At 41.7% G+C, this 24,315-nt stretch overlaps 1 protein-coding gene across 1 annotated transcript in view; it reads left to right on the top strand.

Moving 5' to 3' along the window:
• Positions 1–21,673, top strand: part of EDEM2 (ER degradation enhancing alpha-mannosidase like protein 2) — a 33,841-nt gene extending 12,168 nt beyond the window's left edge. The window contains exons 5-11 of the mRNA XM_059705976.1: positions 1,616–1,741; positions 7,334–7,545; positions 10,301–10,442; positions 11,935–12,059; positions 16,158–16,302; positions 18,710–18,831; positions 21,105–21,673. Coding sequence (XP_059561959.1) covers positions 1,616–1,741; positions 7,334–7,545; positions 10,301–10,442; positions 11,935–12,059; positions 16,158–16,302; positions 18,710–18,831; positions 21,105–21,605 — 1,373 coding nt within the window. The 3' untranslated portion in view covers positions 21,606–21,673. The remainder of the gene's footprint in view (positions 1–1,615; positions 1,742–7,333; positions 7,546–10,300; positions 10,443–11,934; positions 12,060–16,157; positions 16,303–18,709; positions 18,832–21,104) is intronic.
• Positions 21,674–24,315: the final 2,642 nt, after the last annotated feature.

Raw genomic sequence — 24,315 nt, 5'->3', positions numbered from 1 at the left:
GGCCTCCGTGGCTGAAAGTAGGTTTCTGGCCTTTGCTTACAATGTTGTGAATCTGCTGGCTGAAGTCTGGTGGTATTTGTTACAGAGTTTCTTAAACTGCCCGCTCAGAGGCCTGCAGCGGCAGGCGGGGAAGGTTGGTTTCCTCCGTCACTGAAGCAAGCAAGCCTCATGTTAGTTTCAAGCTGCCTGGCTGCCGGCCGCCATCTTGGCTGACAGTTAATTTGCATATCTCGCTGATTAGCCAATGAAAAGGGTAGCGGTCATACGCCAATTACCATGTTTCTCTTTTATTAGTGTAGATTGCTCATTTTTATAATTTCTTCTACTTTTTCATATGTTCCAACCTTTCTTTTATTTTTTTAAACATGCAAGGTGGGGCAAAAGTAGGCTTACAGTTTTTTACTTGGAAAATAATACAATAATTAATAAATAATAATACCAGAGTAACTCTTTCTTTCACATACTCACACTGTAAATCTCTTTTGGCCCAACCCTGTACTACACACAAAAATTTTATATTCTGTGTCTGATAATTCCATTATCTGAAGTGTTGGTAAGTCTTGTTCTGTCATTTCTGCTAACTCTTACTCATAACACTTCGTTTCTTTCTATGTTTTGTGATTTATGTACTTTTCAAAATGTATACTCATTCCCTAGATTTCACCTGTGGGATTCTTTGAGGCCTGGGTGATGGTGGGTTCTTCCAGATACAGTTGTTCACTTCTGCCATGTGGCTGGAGGTACTATCTTCCAAAAACCACTTTATGCCAAAGATTTGAAGTTTTCTAGACTACCTGGTTAGTATGAATTCAGGCTATAAAACTTAGTGAGTACCAGCTTGTAGTTACTAATTCTTAGGAGAAATATTTTTTTCTTTTACTTGGCATCAGGAGTTGAGGCATGAACTTTTCCTTACTGTACATACACTATGGGAGGTGTGCAGAGTTTATTTCTAATTTTTCCTTACACAGAGTATATAATTCTTTCAGATCCCAACTTTTATCACCCTCTCCACTTTGGGTAGTTCAATTCTTTGTCTTTTACTCCCCCTCTACTGGAAGAGGGGAAAAACTGAAGCTCAAGGTCACCAGGTTTTGTCACTGAGCCATTTAGGCTACCTATCTAGCCATATCCAAATACAGAATGTTTGTGTCTTTTTATAGGTCCTAACGTGTTATGTTATAAATTGATATAGATAAATTGATACTACTCGCCCCCTCCCCCCCTTTAGGTCTTGGTGGGGGATTGGGAGACAGAGCAACCAAGTGGAGTCAGACAGACCTGGCCCTACCACCTACTAGATTTTCCAGGGAAAGTCTCTTTGCTTCTCTTACCCTCAGTATCTTCATCTAAAGAGGGGACAATAGTACCTAGTGTTTGGTAAACAGTAGGTACTAAAAAAACACCAGATATCCATTGTCTTTTGTGGCCCACCAAGAGAACAAAACTCTGTAAACTTAACCCTGTACCAATATGTGGGATTAAGGAACTCGTCTTTCAGAGATGGCTCTAGCCCCTTCCCAGTGAGTCACCAGTGAGAGTGTTTAGGTTTAATTTGCACAAGGGAAACACTGGTCCTTGGGACTCTGACATTTACTTTTTGTGCCATCGGTAGTGGTAGGGGGACTTCTGTCTGCTCACCTGCTGTCGAAGAAGGCTGGGGTGGAAGTGGAGGCCGGATGGCCCTGCGCTGGACCTCTCCTGAGTATGGCCGAGGAGGCAGCCCGAAAACTCCTCCCAGGTAAGACCCACACTGACATGGGGAGAGATGAAGTCCAGTGGGTACTGCTTCCCTTGTTGGAAATGAGAATGGCCATGCTGGCCATTATCAGATGTATCATTGGCGAATGTGTTCTCCCATTCGGTGGGTTGTTTTTTCATTTTGTTGATGATTTCCTTTGCTGTGCAAAAACTTTTTAGTTTGATGTAGTCCCATTTGTTTATTTTGTTTGTTTTCCTTGCCTGAGGAGATATATCAGAAAAAATATTGCTCTGAGAAATGTCTAAGATTTTATTGCCTATGTTTTCTTCTAGGATTTTTATGGTTTCAAGTCTAACATTTAGTCTTTCATACATTTTTAATTTATTCTTGTGTATGGTGTAAGAAGGTGGTCTAGTTTCATTTTTTTTGTTTTTTTTTGCGTATTTAATTTTCCCAACACCATTTATTGATAATTTATTGATAGACTGTCTTTGACACATTGTATGTTCCTTCCACCTTTGTCAAATACTAATTGACCATAAAGGCATGGGTTTATTTTTGGGCTGTCTGTTCTGTTCCATATATATATATATCTTTTTATGCCAGTACCATACTGTTTTGATTACTGTGGCCTTGTAGTATAGTTTTATATCAGGTAGCATGATTTTTCCAACTTTGTTTTTCTTTCTCAAGATCACTGTGGCTACTCAGGGTATTTTGTGGTTCCACATAAATTTTTGGAATATTTATTCTAGTGTTGTGATAAATGCCATTGGTATATTGATAGGGAATGCATTGAATCTATAGATTGCTTTGGGTAGTATGGACATTTTAATGATAGTAATTCTTTCTATCCATGAAAGTGGTATATGCTTCCACTTATTTGCATCTTCCTTAGTTTCTTTGGTGTCTTCTGAGTACAGATCTTTTACATCCTTGGTTAAATTTTTTCCTAGGAACTTTTTAAAAATGCAATTGTAATTGTTTTCTTACTTTCCCTTTCTGATAGTTTCATTATTGGTGTATACAAATGCAACCTTCTTTTGTATGTCATTTGGGTCGTTGTGATTTCTGGGTACTTATTCTATATCCTGCTACTTTACTGAAATCATTTATCAGTTCTAATAGTTTTTAGGTAGAATCTTTAGGTTCCTCTATCTACACAGTATCATGTCATCTGCAAATAATGACGGTTTTACTTCTTCCTTTCCAATTTGGATGCCTTTTATTTCTTCTTCTTTCTGATTGCTGCTACTAGGACTTCCCGTATTATGTTGAATAAGAGTGCTGAAAGTAGACATCCCTGTCTTGTTCCCAATCTTAAGGAAAACACTTAGTTTTTGCCCATTGAGTATGATGTTGCCTATGGATTTGTCATATATGGTCTTTATTACATTGAGGTTTGTGTTCCCTTTATTCCCACATTGTTGAGAGTTGGTTTTGTTTTTTTTTTAATTATAAATGGGTGCTGGATTTTATAAAATGTTTTTTTCTGCCTCTATTGATATGATTATGTGGTTTTTATTCTTCATTTTGTTTATGTGGTGTATCACATTTATTGATTTGTGGATATTGTACCAACTTTGCATCCCTGGAATAAATCCCATTTCATCATGGTTCATGGCCTTTTAATGTATTACTGGATCTGGTTTGCTGATATTTTGTTGAGGATTTTAGCATTTATGTTCATCAGGGATATTGGCCTATAATTTTCTTTCTTTGTAGTGTCTTTATCAGATTTTGGAATTAGGATAATAGTGGCCTTATAATGAACGTGGGAGTTTTCCCTCCTCTTGAATAGTTTGAGGAGGATAGGTTCTTCTTTGATTGTAAAATTCAACTGTGAAACCATCTGGTTTAGGACTATTGTTTGTTGGAATTTTTTAATTACTGCTTCAGTTTTATTAGTTGTAACCTGTCTATTCAGAGTCTCTGATTCTTCCTGATTCAGTTTTGGAAGATGGTATGTTTCTAGAAATTTATCCATTTTATCCAGATTATCCAGTTTGTTGACATATGTTTGTTTGCAATATATATATTTTTTACAATTCTTTGTATTTCTTTGATGTCAATTATTCTTCACTTCTGATTTTATTTTGGTTCTCTCTATTTTTTTTAAATTCTTCATTGCTTAAAGTATTACATATGAATCCTTTTTCCCCCATTGACCTCTCCCTGCTTGTTCCCACCCTTCCCCCCCTCCCGCATAAGCCCTCACCCCCCCTTACTGACTGTGTCCATGGGTTATGCTTATATGCATGCATACAAATCTTTCGGTTGATTTCTCCCCGGACTCCCCCCTCTCTCCTCTCCCCTTGATGAGTCTCGTTAAAGCTTTGTCAAACTTGTTTATCTTTCCAAAGAAACCAGCTCTTGGTTTCATTGATCTTTTTTTTTTTTTTAAATATATTTTATTGATATTTTTACAGAGAGGAAGGGAGAGGGATAAAGAGTTAGAAACATCGATGATGAGAGAGAAACACCGATCAGCTGCCTCCTGCACGTCCCCCACTGGGGATGTGCCGGCAACCAAGGTACATGCCCTTGGCCGGAATCAAACCCGGGACCCTTCAGTCCGCAGGCGGACGCTCTATCCACTGAGCCACACCAGTCAGGGCATCATTGATCTTTGTTTAAACTTTAAAAATATATATCTTTTTATCATTTATTTATTTAATTTAAAATCTTTAGTGTTGAAAGTATTACAGATGTTACCTTTGTTTCCCCCCCCCCCTTGACCCCCTCCACCCCACACACACCTCTCCCAGGCTTTCACTATTGTCTGTGTCCATGGGCTATGCATGTAAGTTCCCTGGTTAATCACTTCCCACACCCCACCCTCATCCCCACCTTCCCTCTGAAATTTGTCAGTATATTCCACGCTTCTATGTCTCTGGATCTATTTTGATCATCAATTTATTTTTCTCATTAGATTCCACATATAAGTGAGATCATGTTACTTATCTTTCTATGACTGGCTTATTTAGCTTAGCATAATACTATTTTTCTTGAGGAAGGGAATGGGAGAGAGAGATAGAAACATCAATGATGAGAGAGAATCATTAATCGACTGCCTCCTGCACACTCCCCACTGGGAATCGAGCCTGCAACCCGGGCATGTGCCCTGACCAGGAATCAAAGACCTTCTGGCTCATAGGTCAACACTCAACCACTGAGCAACACTGGCCAGGCTCATTGATCTTTTGTGCTGTTTTTATAAACAGTATTCTGTTTATTCCCTTTCTTTTACTTTGGGCTTTGTTGGTTGTTCTTTTTCAAGTTCCTACAAGTGTGAAGTTAGATTGTTTATTTGAGATTTTTCTTGTTTCTTGAGATAGACTTGTAATGCTATGAATTTCCCTCTTAGGACTGCTTTCACTATGTCCCATAGATTTTGGGTTGTGTTCTCGTTTTCATTTGTTTCAAGGTACCTTTTGATTTCTTCCTTGGTCTCATTGTTAACCCATTCATTGTTTAGGAACATTGGGTTTGGGGGAGGCATGAAGCAGAGTCAGAAAGGAGAAAGTGCTTAGAATGAGAGGGACTTGTTTTTAGCTAAGCTGTGTGCAGGGCTGCAAGCCAAGCCTCAGTGTGTTTGTTTGGCAGGGCAGTAGCTGGCCTCGGCAGCATCAGCCGGACACTGTGTTCCCTTCAGGGTGTGGCGGAGGCTTAGGGCTAGTCATATCCAAACACATCACACTGTGCTTCTCACCAGCCTCTTAGCCATCTCACTTCTCCCCTTCACACAGTACTTGCCTCTCATCCCCAGGGAAGAGCTGAGGAGAGTGAGTGATCTGGGCTCAGGTCGACTGATGGCCTGAGTGTCTCCTTATAAACATCATGTCCAGTGTGACTCATCCCTAGAGGAAACTCTGCCTGGTTGCTCCCTTCACTTGTATGTCATTTAAGAAAATTTTATATTGGGAAATATCCATATTGAAAAGTACATATTGGAACAAGTACCAGTGTATCTACCATTCAGGTCATGAAATAGGATTTTGTCACTCCCCCTGTGTTTCACATTGCCTGATTTTTCTGAAATATTCCTTTAAGCTCTTCTTGCTCTCATTCTCCTTGCTTGCCACTCATGCCTGTCAGATGGCCAGTTTCTCGTCTACAGCAAAGTTGCTGAACCTTGTAGTTCTTGGAAGTTTTAACGACTTTGTTAATATTTTGGTGACACACAGGTTGCTCTGGGTTGTTTGACCTTTTGGTCTGGAGAGGAAATCTCCACTTCTGCCTGTCTGAATCTCCACCTCTGACTGCCTGTCTTGTTCCTTGCCTTAAATCGGAAAGTACTAGGGTGGGGTGGGCAGAGCATAGGGCTTGTGGGGAGAGGGACAGGGAATGGGACCATGGCAAACATTCCCATCCCAGCTCTGTTCGGCTCTCTGTGTGTGACCTTTGAGTCACTTCTTTGCAAGCATGACTTTTCCTACCTGTAAATTGGTTGGACCATCTCATCAGTTTAGTGGTTTATGTCCATTAAAAAAAATAATTTGGCCCGTAAACTCTTTATGTAAAGTTAGGATCTTAAATTGGCTCCTGTGTTTAGATCTGCAGATATGTTTCATTTGCTCAAAATAGTGTTTAAAAAGTATATGAGGGGAATCAGAAGATACAAACTTCCAGTTACAAGATAAATAAGAATTGGGGATGTAATATACAACATGATGACAACAGTTAACACTGCTCTATGATATATTTGTAAGTTGCTAAGAGAGTAGATCCTAAAAATTCTCATCACAAGGAAAAAACAATTTTTTTTCTTTTTGTATTTATATGAGATCATGGAGGTTAACTAATCTTTTTTTTTTTTAATTTCACATGAGTCCAGGTGATTTTAGAGTACATTTATTTATTTATTTTTAATATATTTTTATTTATTTCAGAGAAGAAGGGAGAGGGAGAGAAATATCAGTGATGAGAGAGAATCCTCGATCGGCTGCCTCCTGCCTGCCCCACACTAGAGATCAAGCCTGCAACCTGGGCACATGCCCTGACCGGGAATCGAACCATGACCTCCTGGTCTATAGGTTGATGCTCAACCACTGAGCCTCGCCGGCTGGGCTCAACTAATCTTATTGTGGTAATTATTTCACAATATATGTAAGTCAAGTTATGCTATATACCTTAAAATTATACAATGCTGTATGTCAACCATATCTCAATAAAACTGAAAGAAAAAATTAAAAAGTATCTCAGTGGCTTCTAATGGGACATGCTCTTTAGGGTGCCACAAGCCCCCCCACTCCCCATGGCCTAAGCTGTGCCTGCGTCACACTAAGTTGCCTGCCTGGCCTCTGAAGGCAAAGTGTAAAATAAGTACAAATAGTGCTGCTGTATCTAAAGTGAGCATGTGTGGTGTGTGACAACCTAGAGGGGCAGCCCCTGCTTTCCTCCTCATCACGGGCGAGAGCCAGAGGGTCATGTGGAGCAGTGTCTGCCAGCATCTGGCTTAGGCGGCCACTAAGGGCCTCCAGTGACATGTTTCCTTCTCTGGCTCAGTCTCTAGCAGGTCGCCCAGGAAATAAAGAGGGGAGTGCTGGCCAAGGCCTCAGGCTTCAGGACTGTATCCAACCATCCTACCTCTCTGCTCCTGACTGGGGTCATAATTTTGTGATTGCTCAGCCTTTCAGACTCCCACCGGCATGCCATATGGAACAGTGAACCTGCTTCACGGTGTGAACCCGGGAGAGACCCCTGTCACCTGTACGGCAGGGATCGGGACCTTCATTGTGGAATTCGCCACCCTGAGCAGCCTCACTGGTGATCCTGTGTTTGAAGACGTGGCCAGAGCGGCCCTGATGCGTCTCTGGGAGAGCCGGTCGGATATTGGGCTGGTAGGTTGGCTGCACCCTTCCTGTCTGAGTCAAGTCACCACCTTGGCCCCTGCTTGCAAGGGGCAGGGCTCTGAGCAACAAGTTGCAATCCAGCCAAAGGCAACTTGAGGTGACCTCAGGAGTGGACCAGGACTCAGGCTCATGACACTGAAAGTAGACTAAGCATCCAGTTCATATTCTGGCACAGAGGGAAAGAGAGCATGAGAGAACATACTCTGTGGGGAAAGGGGCTGTGTGTTAAACAATGACTTTGAATTTTTCCAGTTGCTAAGGAGTGGGTTATATGCTTTATGCCCCTGACTCATTTGGTGACCTTAGATTGTCAGGTCTGAGAGATTATGAATGGTTGTTCCATGAAAAAAATGATTACCAGTCAATTAAGTTTGGGAATTCTATATATAGTATTTTTTTTGGAGAGTCATAATGAACATGAGCAGGTTAAAGGTTATTAAATCCTATGATAAATAAATCTATTAACTTTGCTTAACTCAACATTTACCAAACCATCTGACCCCAGAGCTTCCCTTTCCTATCTAATACCTATTAACCCATGGAAACTTAACACACTTGGGCCAGTTGATCTCTAAGGTCAGTTTCAGCTCCTAAACTGGATAATCCAGTGAAACTTACAGTAATTGAGCCAAAGCTGTCCAGGAAATAGCATTAGCTTTAGTCAGAACTTGGTTTGAGCCCAGACCTTGCTTCATCAAAACTGTGTGACCCTGAGCAAGTCTCTTAACCTGTCTGATCCTCAGTTGCTTCAGCAGTGATGATGATGTATTAATATCTCCTTTGCTGAATTGTTGTAACTTATAAAGACTATTGACTGAAAGTGATTCAGGTAGAGGCGCATTTTTATGCAAAGTCTAGTTCTAAGTCAGCTTGAAAAGTGAAACTTGCCCAGCCAGCATGGGTCAGTGGTTGAGCGTCAACCTATGAAACGGGAGGTCATAGTTCGATTCCCAGTCAGGGCACATGCCTGGGTTGTGGGCTTGATCCCCAGTGGGGGGATGCAAGAGGCAGCCGATCAATGATTCTTTCTCATCATTGATGTTTCTATCTCTCTTTCCTTTTCCCTTCCTCTCTGAAATCAATAACAATATATTTTTTAAAAAAAGAAAAGTGAAACTCTGGTGAGGAATCCTTGAAAATCTCTTAAGAAGATGCCCTACTGAAAACCTATAGGAACTGTTAAGTCCAACATGGGCAGTTTTTTGTGTAGTCCTGGAACCATAGTGGATTCTGGGTGCCCTGCTCATATCCTCTCAGCCCTTTCCATTTTCATGTACGCTGACCTGTCTTCCAACCACCATCATCTGTGCCTCTTTGCTTACCAGCTTTTTCTGGTGTCTGGATCCTGCTGTTTATGACAGGAAGAACCAGGACTTCATACTAACCCTGGAGCAATTCTCAATCAGTGACTAATACTGATGGGATTTGTGGCTAATCACCCCAATTCTCCACCCTTCAGGTGAAATAATGCTGAGACTCCTGCTCTATATTGACTCTCAGAGCTTCCTCTTGGGATTGAGCTCCAGTTCCCATGGTGGTAGCTTGCCTGCCTCATGGCACACCCTTTATGGGCTGTGTCCCTTCCCTACCTCCCTTTCCCCTTCCTCTACTGGTGTTTTCAGGGACTCACCTTCAAAATCAACTACTTTCAGTCTTCCTTGCTGAAGATCTATTCACTGGGGGACCCAAACTAACACAGAACAGTTAGTAGTTTCTTTGATTGAGTAACAGATGAAGTTATCAATCTCCATCAGGGTCTAAGTTATATGGACAATATATTTCTGTTGGGAAGCACAAGAGACTTGGTTGGAAAGTTGTAAGGAGGACATTCTGATAAAAGGGAAGTGTGTGGAAGGCCGCCTGCCCTGTTTATCAGAATTCCGATTTAGGGGAGGCTTAAGGGAGTGTCAAAGGCGGTGCCCCTTATTATTCCTTAACCTTTCCAAACAAGCCTGTGCATATGCAGACCCCCGGGTGTTTATTGGAATCCTTATGCTTAATCCCTGGATGCCCTTGCCTAGAGGACAATGTAAACATGTGTCCTCCCAAGATTACTCACCCTACTGATTGTATCTAAAAATAAAAATTCCAATAAAGGCCTAATGAGGCAGGCAATAGAGGCTGCTCTGGCTACTAAAGCCAGGGGCCCCTTAACTCTCTCTTGCACAGTCAGATTGTGTCTGAGTAATCTGTTCATCTGTCGTTCAGGGGCTGCTGGGGAGCCCCGGCATATTTCTTCATTTAAATGTTTTAGATTTTATTTTAAAATGGTTTTACGAGTCACATGGTGTACAAGTCAAAGGATACAAAAAAGGTACCCAGTGATATCTGTGAAGTCTCCTCTGAATCTTGCCCCTTTCCTCTGCTTACAAGCAATCACTCCACCGGTTTCTTGGTTGTACTCCCTGAGTTGACTTATGGAAATATGTAAAGTATGTCTTGTGTATTTAGACACTGTGATCACATGCAGAGTTCTGAGAAATCTGAGACAGATTGTGGGAACAGCAAGTTCTTATCTCCCAGCTCACACTCACTCTAGATAGGGCATAAACCTCCAAATCATTGTTCTTTTTCATTGTGGATATTAAGTCCTCGTAAATATGCATGACATGCACCTCCACTGTACAGATATGGAGGAAAGCTGGCCATGGTCCAGCCTTGCATCTCACTAGGCAGTAAGGGATGTGGGGAGATGCTTGTTTTGTTTTGGCCCCTCTCTTGGTACTATCTGTCTCTCTCCTAGGTTGGCAACCACATCGACGTGCTCACTGGCAAGTGGGTGGCCCAGGACGCAGGCATCGGGGCTGGTGTGGACTCCTACTTTGAGTACCTGGTGAAAGGAGCCATCCTGCTGCAGGATAAGAAGCTCATGGCTATGTTCCTAGGTAAAGGCAGGATAAGGGGCTTTCCCCATGATTGTTCCTATTGACATGTGGTTTATTTATAAACCTTCAGTTGCTCCCAAGTGCCTAGAGAATCAGTCCTGAATACCTGAGTCTGCATTCAAAGCCGTCATGGACGTGCACTGTCCACGCGATGCCCACTACACCTCTTGTCACCTTCTTGCCCAGAGCCAGCTGAACTGTACTGCGTTCTCTGTGTGTGGCCCTGGAGATCTTATTTCTTGGCCATTGCACATGTGTTTCCTTTGCCTGGAATACCTTTTTTCCTGTCTTCATGTGCCAAAATTCTATTTATCCTTCAAGGCCCAGCTTAAATGTCACGTTGCCAAGAAGTAGCTTAAGCCTTCCTCAGAATTTATCGCCTTCAGCCTCTCTCTTACAGTCAACTGTCATCCACAGTTCCAGCATCCATGCCATAGTCATCTTTGCATTTCCCACAGTGCTTTGCATGAGGTAGGGCATAGATTAATGCCTGTTGAATACAAACATTTTACCCTCCAGGCTCTTAGACACTAATAATAATGATATTGAGGAATTGTTGGACACCTAATAATTGTTACTATAGCTACCATTAATTTGTTCAGCAAATATTTGAGTACCATTGATGTGTCAAGCACTGTGCTAAGCACTGAACATAGACTATTTTATTTATTCCTTACAACACTATTTGAGATTCTTATTTATTTGCATATGTATTTGATGCTTCATTCATTCAGATAGTATTATGCATATTTATTATGACTATCGCCCTGGCTGATGTGGCTCAGTTGGTTGAGTGTCGTCCCATGCACTAAAAGGTTGCCAATTCAATTCCTGATCAGGGCACATACTCAGGTGTCGGGTTCGATTCCTGGTCGGGTGCCTGTGGGAGGCAATTGATTGATGTTTCTCTCTTACGTCAATGTTTCTCTTTTTTTTTCTCTCCCTCTGCCTTGCTCTCTCTTTAATATATATCAATATCAATATTATATACTATCTTAGTGTTGGGGATTCTGAAACCAATAAAAAAAAAAAGTCCTGGCCCTCATGGATTTACAATTTAGGGGGCGGTATAAGTTAAAGTTCCCAGTAGGATGTAAGCTCCCTGAGGGCTGAGAACTTTCTTAGTCTTGTTTTCCAGCTCTGGGTACCTGGGCTATAGAAGGTGCTCAGTGAATATTGTTGGATGAATAACTGACTGAACAACCCTATGAGGTATATAACATTATTCTCCCTACTTTACAGATAATGAGCCTGAGGCTTAAGAGGGAAAAACTTGCCTAAAGTCACAGCTAGCAAGTGGTAAAGCTGGAGCTAAAATTTGAGCCTGGAAGTTTGACTCTAGACCCCATGCTTCTTCCTCTCTGCCTCATTACATCCTAATCTGCTTTGAGGCTAGACCATCTTCAAAAGTTTAAGTCCATGCTTCTGTTGCCAAGGGCTGCCTATTGTCTCCGTAATCACTGACATATCCATTATTCCATCTCCACTGCAGAATACAACAAAGCCATTCGGAATTATACCCGCTTTGATGACTGGTACCTGTGGGTGCAGATGTACAAGGGGACTGTGTCCATGCCAGTCTTCCAGTCCTTGGAGGCCTACTGGCCTGGTCTTCAGGTAGGAATGATCAGAGAGGGTGGTCATTTTCCTATGGAACTGGCAAAGCAAGCTCATGCTGATGTAAAAGTCAAAGAAGATAGTTTAGTTGCTTGAGTACTTTTTTTTGGAGGGATGGCTTGGGAATGGAAGAGAGATTTAAGATTCTGTCTCACTAAATTTTCCAAGGGGAGCTTTAAGGTTTCAGGAACCTAACTTCCAGTTTGCTATGGATTGTTGTTAATATAAGGTAGAGAGTGTCCTTCCAGGCTGGGCAGTAACAGACATTGGCCACAGCTGTTTCTCCACTGGACATTTCTGTCAAACCTCCTCATTCTTGACAGCGGGCCTGAGAAAGGGCGTGAAAACATCTGGGGCTGCTGTGTCTGTCATCATTTTGTTTTTCTATTACACGGTCTGAGACTTGTAGCTGGAAGGGATTTTTAAAAAAATATATTTTATTGATTTTTTACAGAGAGGAAGGGAGAGGGATAGAAAGTTAGAAACATCGATCAGCTGCCTCCTGCACACCTGCACACCAAGGTACATACCCTTGACCGGAATCAAACCCGGGACCTTTCAGTCCGCAGGCTGACGCTCTATCCACTGAGCCAAACAGGTCACGGCTGTAGCTGGAAGGGATTTTAGAGCCCATCTAATCAACCCCCTAGGTGTACCAAAATATTTATAAATTAGTGTGTTGTTTTTTTTTTAATTTAAAGAAAAGGTAATAACATGGATGTAGTGGTAAATTTGAAAAGTGCAATAGGGAATACCTTGTAAAGTAAGTCTTAAGCCCCCACCTTCAGACTCTCTCCCTAATCCAGCCCCTATTATCTGTTTTCTGTATATCTTTCCAAAAATCCATATCCATAAATATATGAATATTTATATCCCTCTTTTTTCTTTCTATATATAGGACATATACATATTCTTTTTTCACTGGTTATATCTTAGAGATCATCCTTTATTGATATCACATATTTTGTTTTACCTTTTTTTGCTATTGTTGTTAATCCTCACCCAATGATATTTTTCCCCATTGATATTTAGAGAGAGGGGAAGGGAGAGAAACATCAGTGTGAGAGAGGCACATCAATTGGTTGCCCCCCAAACCTGCAATCCAGGCATGTCCCCTTGACCGGGAATCAAACCCTCAACCTTTTGGTGTGTATGCTGATGCTCCAACAGTGTGTCATTACGGCCAAGGCTAGTTTTACCTTTTTGAAATAGCTGCATATATTCCATTGAATAGGGAGACTGTAGTTTATTTAACTAGTCCCCCATTATGTACTTTTAGCCAGCCCGCTTATTAAACAGATAGGGCAACAGGCTCAGAGAGAACTTATCTATATATATATATATATATAAAAGGCTAATATGCAAAGTGTCCCCTCGGGAGTTTGACCAGGAGATCGGAAATTCGATTGCTCGCTATGACATGTGCTGACCGTCGGGGGTGGTGCGGAACGAAGGAAGGCCCTGGCTAGCAGCCAGGGAAGGAAGGCCTCGGTCAGCTCTGATCGCCGGCCAGGCCTACGGACCCTACCCATGCATTAATTTTGTGCATCGGGCCTCTAGTTGATAATATTAAATATTGGCCAGTTCTCTTAGGATCCTCAAATTTTATTGCTTAAGTGCCCCTCCAGAAGAATTTTGAAAAACTGAAGTGCCCCTTGGATATTTGTTATCTTACGTGTTTGAATAGTTGTATACCATCCATTCCCTTTTCTCCTTGAACTCATATTTCCACTCTAGGCCCCAACAGAATTTAATCCTAATTATTATAGTTTATGCTGAAAAATTTTATTGATACTCTATCATATGTCTCTGTAACAAAATTTGAATATAGTACATATAAATTAAAAACATTAAAAAATTCCCTGTGACCATAGGCTCTGAGTATTCAATTTCTTTTCTTCTGGATTTAGTTATTATTAATTTATAAATGATTAAGATATCATTAATAGCTTAAAATATTTTAATAAATAATTATAAAACCTAAAAGCAATTTTGTTGGAAAGGTATTTCTTTCTTTTTTTTTTTTTTTGGAAAGGTATTTCTTAATGAGTTTTGGGGGCTCTCTTATTTCTAAGTAGTACATAATATGTATGAAAAAATGATTTATGTGTCAGGCGCTTTACTCAGAATCATCACAACATACTGAGCTAAGTATTGTCTCACAAATGAAGAAAGGAGGCTTAGAGATGTTAAATTTGTTCATTCGCTTACTTATCAAATATTTGAATACCTCCTGTGTTCCAGGCCCTGCTGCCCTCATGAAGTTTATGCGGGCGGGACACAAAGAAAAACTTAAAACAGATAAATAGATAAAATAATAAACTGCAAATGAAGGAAACAAATTAGAGGCTAAAATAGAATATTGGATGGGGACCAACTTTAGACAAGAAAGCCTCTCAGATGTGATGATATTAAAGCCTATACTTGGAGAATTAGGGGCGGGAAATGATGTTTCAGGGGGAGGAAATATCTTGTGTGAAGGTCCTGAGGCAAGAAAGAGTTGGGTGTTTATCAGAAACAAAGAAAAGCAATGTGGCCATAGTCCAGGGAAGGAAAAGATCAATGCATGGAAGGTCAGCAGTGACCAGACTGTGTAGGGCCTTGAGGACCACGGTGAGTCATCTCAATTCTATGCTGCTCCTGTAGGAAGCCCTGAGGTCTGGGAGTGTGTAGTAAGACAGTTACTCTGGCTGTCTTGGGGACAGTGGGTTGGAGAGGCAAGAGGACAAGTGGTGGGAGAGGGCTTTTGAGGTCATCACAGTCTGGTCTGCTAGTGACCAGACCAAGTGGTGGCTCTAGAGATAAAGAGAAAAATCTTGATGTTTTGGGAGATGGAATTGACAGGAATTGCTGATGGAATGGATGTGGGGTGGGGATGAGGAGGAGTCAAGGTCAACCACCAAGTTTCTGGGTGGAGTAATTCAGTAGACGCTGGTGCCATTAACTAGAAAGAAAAGAGGCAGGAGTAGGAAGACAACTTTGTGGAAAAGTGAGGGAACCAAGAATCTTGCTTGGGAAAAGTCAAGTTTGTCCTGTCCCTGAGATATCCAATGGAGATGTCAAGAAGGTCAGCTGGCCTACTCAGCATGACTCAGTGGTTTAGCATCGATCTCTGAACCAGGAGGTCATGGTTCAATTCCCGGTCAGGGCATAGGCCTGGGTTTTGGGCTTGATCCCCAGTGTGGGCCGTGCAGGAGGCAGTCAATCAATGATTTTTCTCTCATCATTGATGTTTCTATTTCTCTCCCCCTCTCCTTTCCTCTCTGAAATCAATTATATATATATATATATGACTGCATATTTATTAAAAAAGGTCAGCTGTTTCTCTGTGAGCTTATGTGACTATTAATATCTACTTAGTAACAGCTAGTAAAATTACAAATGCGTATGTTCTCTGATCCAGCAATCCTAATTCTGGAAGTTTATCTTACAGATACACTTTGCATATGTTTGAGGTGACATATGTTCAAAGTTATTTATTGCAACATTGATAGAGCAAAAGATTATAACCAAGCCAACTGCCTATTCATAAGGAGCTAATTAAATTATGGTCCAAGCAATGGAATTCTATGCAATAGGAAGAGGAAGCTTTTATGTACTTACGTGGAAAAGATCAATATATATTGTTAAATGAATAAAGGGAACTGCAGAACAGTCTAATTAATCAGCTATATTAAATGTGGGGGAAATAGTATATACTCATACATATTTGCTTATGTTTACAAACTAATACAAAATGGTTATATGCTGGGGTATAGGGTGGGACTGAGACTTTTTCCTATTCTTAAGATTTTGAATCGAATAGCTGACTTACCTATTTAAACACTGTTAGAGTCCAGCATTGAGTTAGCACGTACTGGCAGTCAGGGACTTCGTGTACAACCTCTGTCCCTCCCCACAATGTATGAGCTATATTACATTTTGTATCTTATAGATTAAGCTCAGAGAAGGTAAGTATCTGGTTGGCGTGAGTAAATGGCCAGCCCAGGGTTTGATTGCAGGCCTTTTTAGCTCTAAAGCTTTTCCTTTTCTTTTCCCTGAGGTTGTGGGGTTTTATACCTGGTGGCTGTCTGCCTGACAACCAGTTCTCTCCTACAGAGCCTCATCGGGGACATTGACAATGCCATGAGGACCTTCCTTAACTACTACACTGTGTGGAAGCAGTTTGGGGGGCTCCCAGAATTCTACAACATTCCTCAGGGATACACAGTGGAGAAGCGAGAGGGTTACCCACTTCGGCCGGGTAAGCAGCATCTCTGGCCATTGGGTTTGGCTCTCAGGACCCCATATCCTCATGTCTTTAGAAGTTAACATGCCTCACAAGTGTTCACAAGTCCATTTCCCCCTCAGAGCCCCCCATCTGATTCTTCCAGTGGCTCTGGGTGGTTTTCTTGCTAGGAATTATTTATCCTCATCTTTTTGCATAAGAAGACTGAGGCCTGGGGGTTTGAAATGGATTGCCCAAGGCTGTAAGTATAGGAGCTAGGACTGGAATCCAGGTCTCCTAACTAAATCTTAGTGATCTTTCAAACTAGAGCAAGTGAGTGAGATGGAAAAAGCCAGGTTGACTCCTTTTGAGTTCCTGCCATCAAGATTTCAGAAGTGTAGGCAAACTTCCCAAGTCAGTGGGTCAGATACACTATGCTTCCATAGTAAGAAATGGAATGGACTTTAGGTAGGAATGAATCATCTGGGTTCTTCCACCTCCTCACTTGCAGCTCAGAAATCAAGATGAAGCAGAGAAGGAAGGGACCGCACACTAGATAAAACTCGTAAGTTCCTGTCCAGCTCTGATTCTCTGAGTCACTGTGGGAAAATTCAACGTCATGAGGAGGAAAAGGGAATGGGGGACAGAGGAAGGAAGCTTAGTCAGCACACATAGTCATCCCCACCCCAGAATAGGTTACCGTACCACTGTCCTAGACTTCACACACCTTCCCACCTGAATGCCTGATAGCCGTGGGACGGGCCTTCTAGTGACTTCTGCCCGTTCTGCCCTTCTCTACCCCATTGGGATTGTTATGGGAGTTGTGGAGAGAGAACAGAAGAGGGAGTAAAACAGCCGGTGGAAAGAGCAAATTGGCCGCTTTGACTCCATAGAGCAGTGGTTCTCAACCTTCTGGCCCTTTAAATACAGTTCCTCATGTTGTGACCCAACCATAAAATTATTTTCGTTGCTACTTCATAACTGTAATGTTGCTACTGTTATGAATAGTAGTGTAAATATCTGATATGCAGGATGGTCTTAGGCGACCCCTGTGAAAGGGTCGTTCGACCGCCAAAGGGGTCGGGACCCACAGGTTGAGAACCGCTGTTCTAGAGAGTTGGCCGCGTATACAGGAAATTAAAGCAATTACTAGCAAATGTAGGCCCATGTGTGAGGAAGAGAAAACCATTGGCTGGCCTGGGAGCACTGACCCAGCCAGCTGCTAGAAACAGACGGGAGGACTTCCCAGATCAGCACTGGTTTCTTTCCTTAAACACACATAGTGTGTTCACCTCCCAGTGGACACAGTCTGTCGTAAAATGAGCAATTGGATTAGCAATTGTCTAGAGGCCTTTGGGGTAAAGGAGGGAAAAGGAGGAGAAAACTGGGGAGATAGGCAGAGATCTTTTCTCTGAAAAAAAGAAAAAGAAAAGAAAGAGAGTTTGCAGTAATAAATCAAAAGAGAGGAAAGTGCTGATCAAGGAGGAGGAAACAGGGAAGGGCATAATCAGGAAGAGAGGTTGGTGTAGGAAGGGAGAGAGTTCTTTCCTCTCCGAGAAAAGGCAGGTAAAGAAGTAGAACAATCTACCGAACGGTAGCTTCCACCCACTGGGGCCACCCTAGAAGTCATTTCCATAATAGCTCTCCAGATATTTGAAAACAATAAGCACATTTTCCTGGGTTTTCTTTCCTCCAGAATAAATATTCTCATTTGGACCAACTCCTGTTGGTTAATAATTATCTTCAGATGGGGCCCATGTGTGAACATCAAATTCCAGTTGTATAGACTAGGGCAAGACTGTTGCCTTGTTCTGAGCCTGTGAACTGATGGCTGCATCCTCACTAGATTGAAGATTGGCTCTTGAATATGTTGGCCTTTGTGTTTTATTCCATCCCATCTCAGAAAGGGCCTTATAATGATAAGCTCATACTCTTTAAGTTTTAGGATTAGGTTGGGCTATAAATGACAGAAAAAACAAACACGTAGTAGCTTCATTAAGATAGAAATATTTCTCTTTCATGTTCTGGCCTTATCTATGGCTCTCTATGGTATCAGGAGCCCTAACCCCACACCTGGCTGCTGGGAATGGTTGTTAGTCTTGGCAGCCATGTACTTGGCAGAAGTTAGGGATTCTATTACTAAGGAAGGCGCCACAGATACTAAGTAAGGGAACAGACACTGGGAGAGAGGCAGCTGTCTCTGCCACTTCCTCTGTCCCGGAGCCTGGCTGCCTGTTTCTTCCTTTGTCTGGTCTCCACTAAGCTTCAGGCTTTGGGGCCAGTAGGCTCTGAAAACTCAGCATTGAGTGAGTTCTCCCATGTTCCTCCTGGTGGGGGCCCTCTAGACAAGGTATGGAGGGGACAAGTCTCTCACTACCCTACGTGGGCCCGAACCTTCCTTGATCAGCCACTGGCTAAGGAGGGTTTGCATCGGATTTTGCAGAACTCATTGAGAGCGCCATGTACCTCTACCGTGCTACGGGGGATCCCACCCTCTTAGAACTTGGAAGAGATGCTGTGGAGTCCATTGAAAAAATCAGCAAGGTGGAATGTGGATTTGCAACAGTAAGTGTTTTCATGGTTTCAAGAATTGGGAAATGTCTCCCTGCTATTAAAGAGCCTCGTTAAGGGTGGAACATTGGGAGTTCTGGAATATTAGCGCTGGAAAGGGGCCTTAGAGATGTACATGGAGATGTCCTTTATCTTATGGAGGGGGAGACTGAGGAACAGAAGCTCAGAGCCTTGCTAAAGGTCACATAGTTAGTAGAAGTGGAACTAGTATTAGTTCCTGGAGTCTTGACTCCATGACCTTGGCTGTATCAGAGATTCTTTAGCTATTGGAATAGGCTTGCAAGGGTGAGTTTTGTGAAAGGTCTATGAAATGGATTCTAGAAGGGAAATTCAGAGGCCCGTAGCCTTATATTTAAACCTGGGGATCCTTAATGAAACAGCCTTACTAGTCTTACAGATATTTATTGAACGTCTTTTCACGGGCCAGGCACTGTGCTAGGCTGAGGATTATAGTGAAAAAGAAAGACCAAGCCCTGGACTAACATTTTATAGGGAAAACCATGAATGAGTATCTGGGAGACAGAAAGAAGGCTAGTGTGGCAGGACTGGAGTGAGCAAGGAAGAAATTGGGAAGAGGTCGTGTCCCAGAGGTAGGCAGGGCCTGGATCACGATGGGCTTTGTATAAGCCACGGGAGGAGTTCGGCTTTTGTTCTGCCTGGAATGGAAAGCCTTGGTAGAATTTACAGCACAGCAGTGACATAATCCGATTTTATTTTAGAAAGAGATCACTGTGGAGAATGCATTGAAAGGGTCAAGAGTGAGAGCCATGTCATATCCTTAGAGGACCCAGCAGGCAAGATGTAAATAGTCATGACAGATGTTTGAAAACCAGATGTGTAAGAAAATAGTCTGGAAGAAAATTCACCAAAAAGCCTACAGATGTTTTGTTTTTTTGTTTTTTTAGGGTAAGGGATTAAAAACAAACAAAAAAACTCTCTTTTCATAATTGTATGTGATTATATTCTATAAGTAGAACATAAATACATATGTTTAAAAACAAGACATACATATTTAGGGGGGAAGTAAAGCAATGGATATGTTTTAGTTTCCAATATGTTGTATCGTGTGAAAAGCCAAAGTGGATAAACCCACTGGGGCCTTTTAGGAATGCTCAACTTATTTCCATGAAAATGAAGCCCTTTGGAGGTCTTCCAAAGCGAATGATGTGAACAGGCAATTGACTCCTTGGCCTTTGTCAAACAGACAAGAGAATAATAATTCTTGGTACATTAAGTTCGTATTTTAGTTACATTTTTTTTGTTTAAAAAATGTATTACGAATTCTGAGAAGCTAGAAATAAATGTTTGCAGCAAGTAAACTTACTCATCTATGGCATAAACTCATTATGAAATTTTCTTTATAAGACTCCTAATTAGTTGTTTACAATAGCAAAAACCTGGTGGCCACTCTAATGCCATCAAGAGGATTAGCTAAGTAAGTGATGCTATGTTTTTACAATGTCATTAAAGAGGATGATTAGATCTGTGTTTATAGTCACAAAAGGGTACGATAAAGGGAATAGGAATTGTCAGGTCAGGTAGGGATCAAGGAAGACCTTTCTGAAGAGGGAGCATTTGAGCAGAGACTGGGAAGAAGTGAGGGAGCAAGCTATGAGGATGTCTGAAGGAAGAGTACTCCAGACTGAAAGAACCTGGTTTGGGAGTGTGCTTGCTGATGCACAGAACAGAAAGGCCTTGTGGCTGGACTTGAAAGAGCAAGGGACAGAGTGGTCAGGGAGGGAGGGGCCAGACTACCAAGGACCTGTTAGGCCCTATCCTTTGGTTTTTAATCTCTGTGAAATGAGGGATCAACTGGAGGTTTTCTGTGGATGAGTGATAGGTAAGACTTGTGATATAAATATACTTTAGGGCAGTGATGGCGAACCTATGACACGCGTGTCAGAAGTGACACGCAAACTCATTTTTTGGTTGATTTTTCTTTGTTAAATGGCATTTAAATATATAAAATAAATATCAAAAATATAAGTCTTTGTTTTACTATGGTTGCAAATATCAAAAAATTTCTATATGTGACACAGCACCAGAGTTAAGTTAGGGTTTGAGCTGACATGCCAAGCTCAAAAAGTTCGCCATCACTGCTTTAGGGTAAGAATGGAAGCAGGAAGCCCAGTTGGAAGTTGTGGTAATAATTTTCCCAAAGGCCCTCAGCTGCTGAGTCGCAGGCCAGGAATTCCTAACGAGGTCCCCTGACCCTTTCTGCTACACTGGGATGTTCTTCTGACTTGCTCTCCTCTCCCTCGTGGCAGATCAAAGATCTGCGAGACCACAAGCTTGACAACCGCATGGAGTCTTTCTTCCTCGCCGAGACTGTGAAATACCTCTACCTTCTGTTTGACCCAACCAACTTTATTCACAACAATGGCTCCACCTTCGATGCAGTGATCACCCCCTATGGGGAGTGCATCCTGGGGGCTGGGGGATACATCTTCAACACAGAAGCACACCCCATTGACCCTGCTGCCCTGCACTGTTGCCGGAGGCTGAAGGAAGAGCAGTGGGAGGTGGAGGACTTGATGAAGGAATTCTACTCTCTCAAACAGGGTAAATCAAGATTGCAGAAAACAACGATGAGCTCAGGGCCATGGAAACCCCCAGCAGGGCCAGGAACATTCTCCTCAGCTGAAACCCATGACGGGGTAAGGGAGAAGAAGCCTACCAAGCAGCGAATCCCACTTCTCAGCTGCCCTAGTCAGCCCTTTACCTCGAAGTTGGCATTACTGGGACAGGTTTTTCTGGATTCCTCATAACCACTGGATGATTTTCTTGTTCTGTTTTTGAAACTAGACTAGAATAATAAATCTGCTTTTGACTATCATGTGTTTCTATTTTACATATTGGGCTGTTTCAGGAGATTTCATTCAAAGAAAGGGTTCATGACTAAAAAAAATCTAGTTTATTTTTCTCATACAGTTGGAGAAACAAACCTGAAGTCTCCTGGCTCCAAAGACCCCAGGGGTTGATAATTGAATCTCCCCTCCTTTCAAGGTTCCCTTTTTCTGGTATTGTTGGCGAGGGTGTTGTTATAAGTGTATTTTTACATTTGTTCTTGCCCCAACCTGTGCTTCTGTCCTTTAGTCCTGCCATCTCTCCATCTATCCTTCTGTGCAACAGAGATTTACTGAGCACCGTTGTGTGCCAGCCTCAACCCTACAGTGAAGCAGTGAACAAGGCAGAGAGTTTTTATTCTTATGGAAACTAAATTCTAGTGGAAATAAATAAATTAGTAAATATATAAAATACCATCATGATAAGTGCTATAAAGAAAATAGGATGCTGTGCTAGAAAATCATGGGCAGAGTTAATCCACCTTAGATAGGGTGGTTAAAGAAAGCCTCTGAGGAAGTGAGATTTTAAATCTTTAATTATAGAAAATTTACAATTAGCAAAAGTAGAGACAATAGGATAATAACCCCCATATACTAATCACCTGACTTCAAAGGCCAACCTTATTTATACCCACACTAGGTCACTTAGAAGGAAACGTGTTTCAAATTTAAAAAGATTTAAAATAGTTTTACTGCCCTAAAGATCCTCTGTGCTCTACCTGTTTATCCCCTTCTTCTCCCAATCCCTAGAAATCACTTATCTTTTTACTATCCCCATAGTTTTGCCTTTTCCAGAGTATCATACAGTATGTAGCCTGTCAGAGTTCAGAATAATGATGGCAAAGATGCTCAACAGCATGTGAAAAGATACAGTAACTATGAAGAATGACATAGCACTAATAATGAACACAATGGAAGGAATACACAGCAGAGTATGGGAATCCGAGGATCAGATCGGTGAATTAGAAGACAGTAGAAAAAAGATCATTCAATCAGAGAACAAAAAAGAAAAAGCAAAAAACAGGAGGACAGCTTAAGGGAGCTGTGGGACAATATGAAATGTAACAATATTCGCATAATAGGAGTGCCAGAAGGGGGAGAAAGTGAGCAAGGGATAGAGAACATGTTGGAAGAAATAACGGCAAAAAACATCCCTAACCTGTTGAAGGAAAGTCACAAGTTCAGGAGGCACAGAGAGTCCCAAGCAAAGAGAACCCAAACAGGTCCACTCCTAGACATGTCGTAATTAAAATGCCAAAAATTAAAGACAAAGAGAGAATCTTAAAGCAGCAAGAGAAAAGCAAGTTGTTATCTACAAAGGAGTTCTTATAAGGCTTCCAGCTGATTTCTCATCAGAAACTACACGCCAGTAGGGAATGGCATGAAGTATTCAAAGTAATGAAAAGCAAGGATCTTCCCTGGCTGGTTTGGCTGAGTTGATAGAGCGTCGGCCTATGGACTGAAGGGTCCCAGGTTCGATTCCGGTCAGGGGCACATGCCTGGGTTGTGGGCTTGATCTGCAATGTGGGGTGTGGAGAAGGCAGCCAATCGATGATAATCTCTCATCATTGATGTTTCTATCTCTCTCTCCCTTCCTCTCTGAAATTAATAAAAATACATTAAAAAAGAAAAAGAAAAGCAACGATCTGAAACTAAGATTACTATATCCAGCAAGGCTAGCATTCAAAAATAGATGGTTAAATAAAGAGCTTCCCAGACCCAAAAAAAAGGCTAAAGGGGTTTATCACCACCAAACCAGCACTGCAAGAAATGCTAAATGGACTGCTGTAATGGGAAGAAATATATATTGAGAGAAACATAGTCGTAGAGAATTAAAATGGGCCCTAGCCGGTTTGGCTCAGTGGATAGAGCATCGGCCTGCAGACTGAAGGGTCCCAGGTTCTATTCTGGTCAAGAGCACATACCCGGGTTGCAGGCTCGATCCCCAGCAGGGCACGTGCAGGGAGGCAGCTGATCAATGGTTCTCTCTCACCATTGATGTTTCTATTTCTCCCCGTCTTCCTCTCTGAAATGCATAAAAATATACTTTAAAAAGAATTAAAATGGCAATAATCAATAATAACCTTAAATGTAAATGGATTAAATGTTACAATCAAAAGACATAGGATAGCTGAATGGATATGAAAACATGATCAAAATATATGCTGTCTACAAGAGACCCACCTCAGAACAAAAGACTCACACAGCATGAGAGTGAAGGCATGGTAAAAAACAACAACAACATTTTCATGCAAATGGAAATGAAAAAAAAAAAAAAAAGCTGGGGTGGCAATACTCATATCTGATGAAATAGACTTCAAAATGAAGGCCATCACAAGGACAATAATGTCACTACATAATACTAAAGGGATCAATCCAACAAGAGGATATAACTCTGGTAAACATATATGCACCCAATATAGGAGCACCTAAATATATATAAAAAAGCTTCTGGAGGACTTTAAGGGAGAGATCGACAGCAATACAGTCATAGTAGGGGACTTTAACACCCTTCTGACTTCACTGAACAAATCTTCCAGATAAAAATATAACGAGACAGTGACTCTAAAAGACACACTGGATCAGATGGATTTAATTGACGTTTATAGAACATTTCACTCCATACCTACAG

The sequence above is a fragment of the Myotis daubentonii genome, chromosome 8 (assembly GCF_963259705.1).
Source record: "Myotis daubentonii chromosome 8, mMyoDau2.1, whole genome shotgun sequence".
NCBI classification, from domain to species: Eukaryota; Metazoa; Chordata; class Mammalia; order Chiroptera; family Vespertilionidae; genus Myotis; species Myotis daubentonii.
The sequence above is the reverse complement of the archived record's forward strand: the minus strand, read 5'-3'. Positions and strand labels throughout refer to the sequence as shown.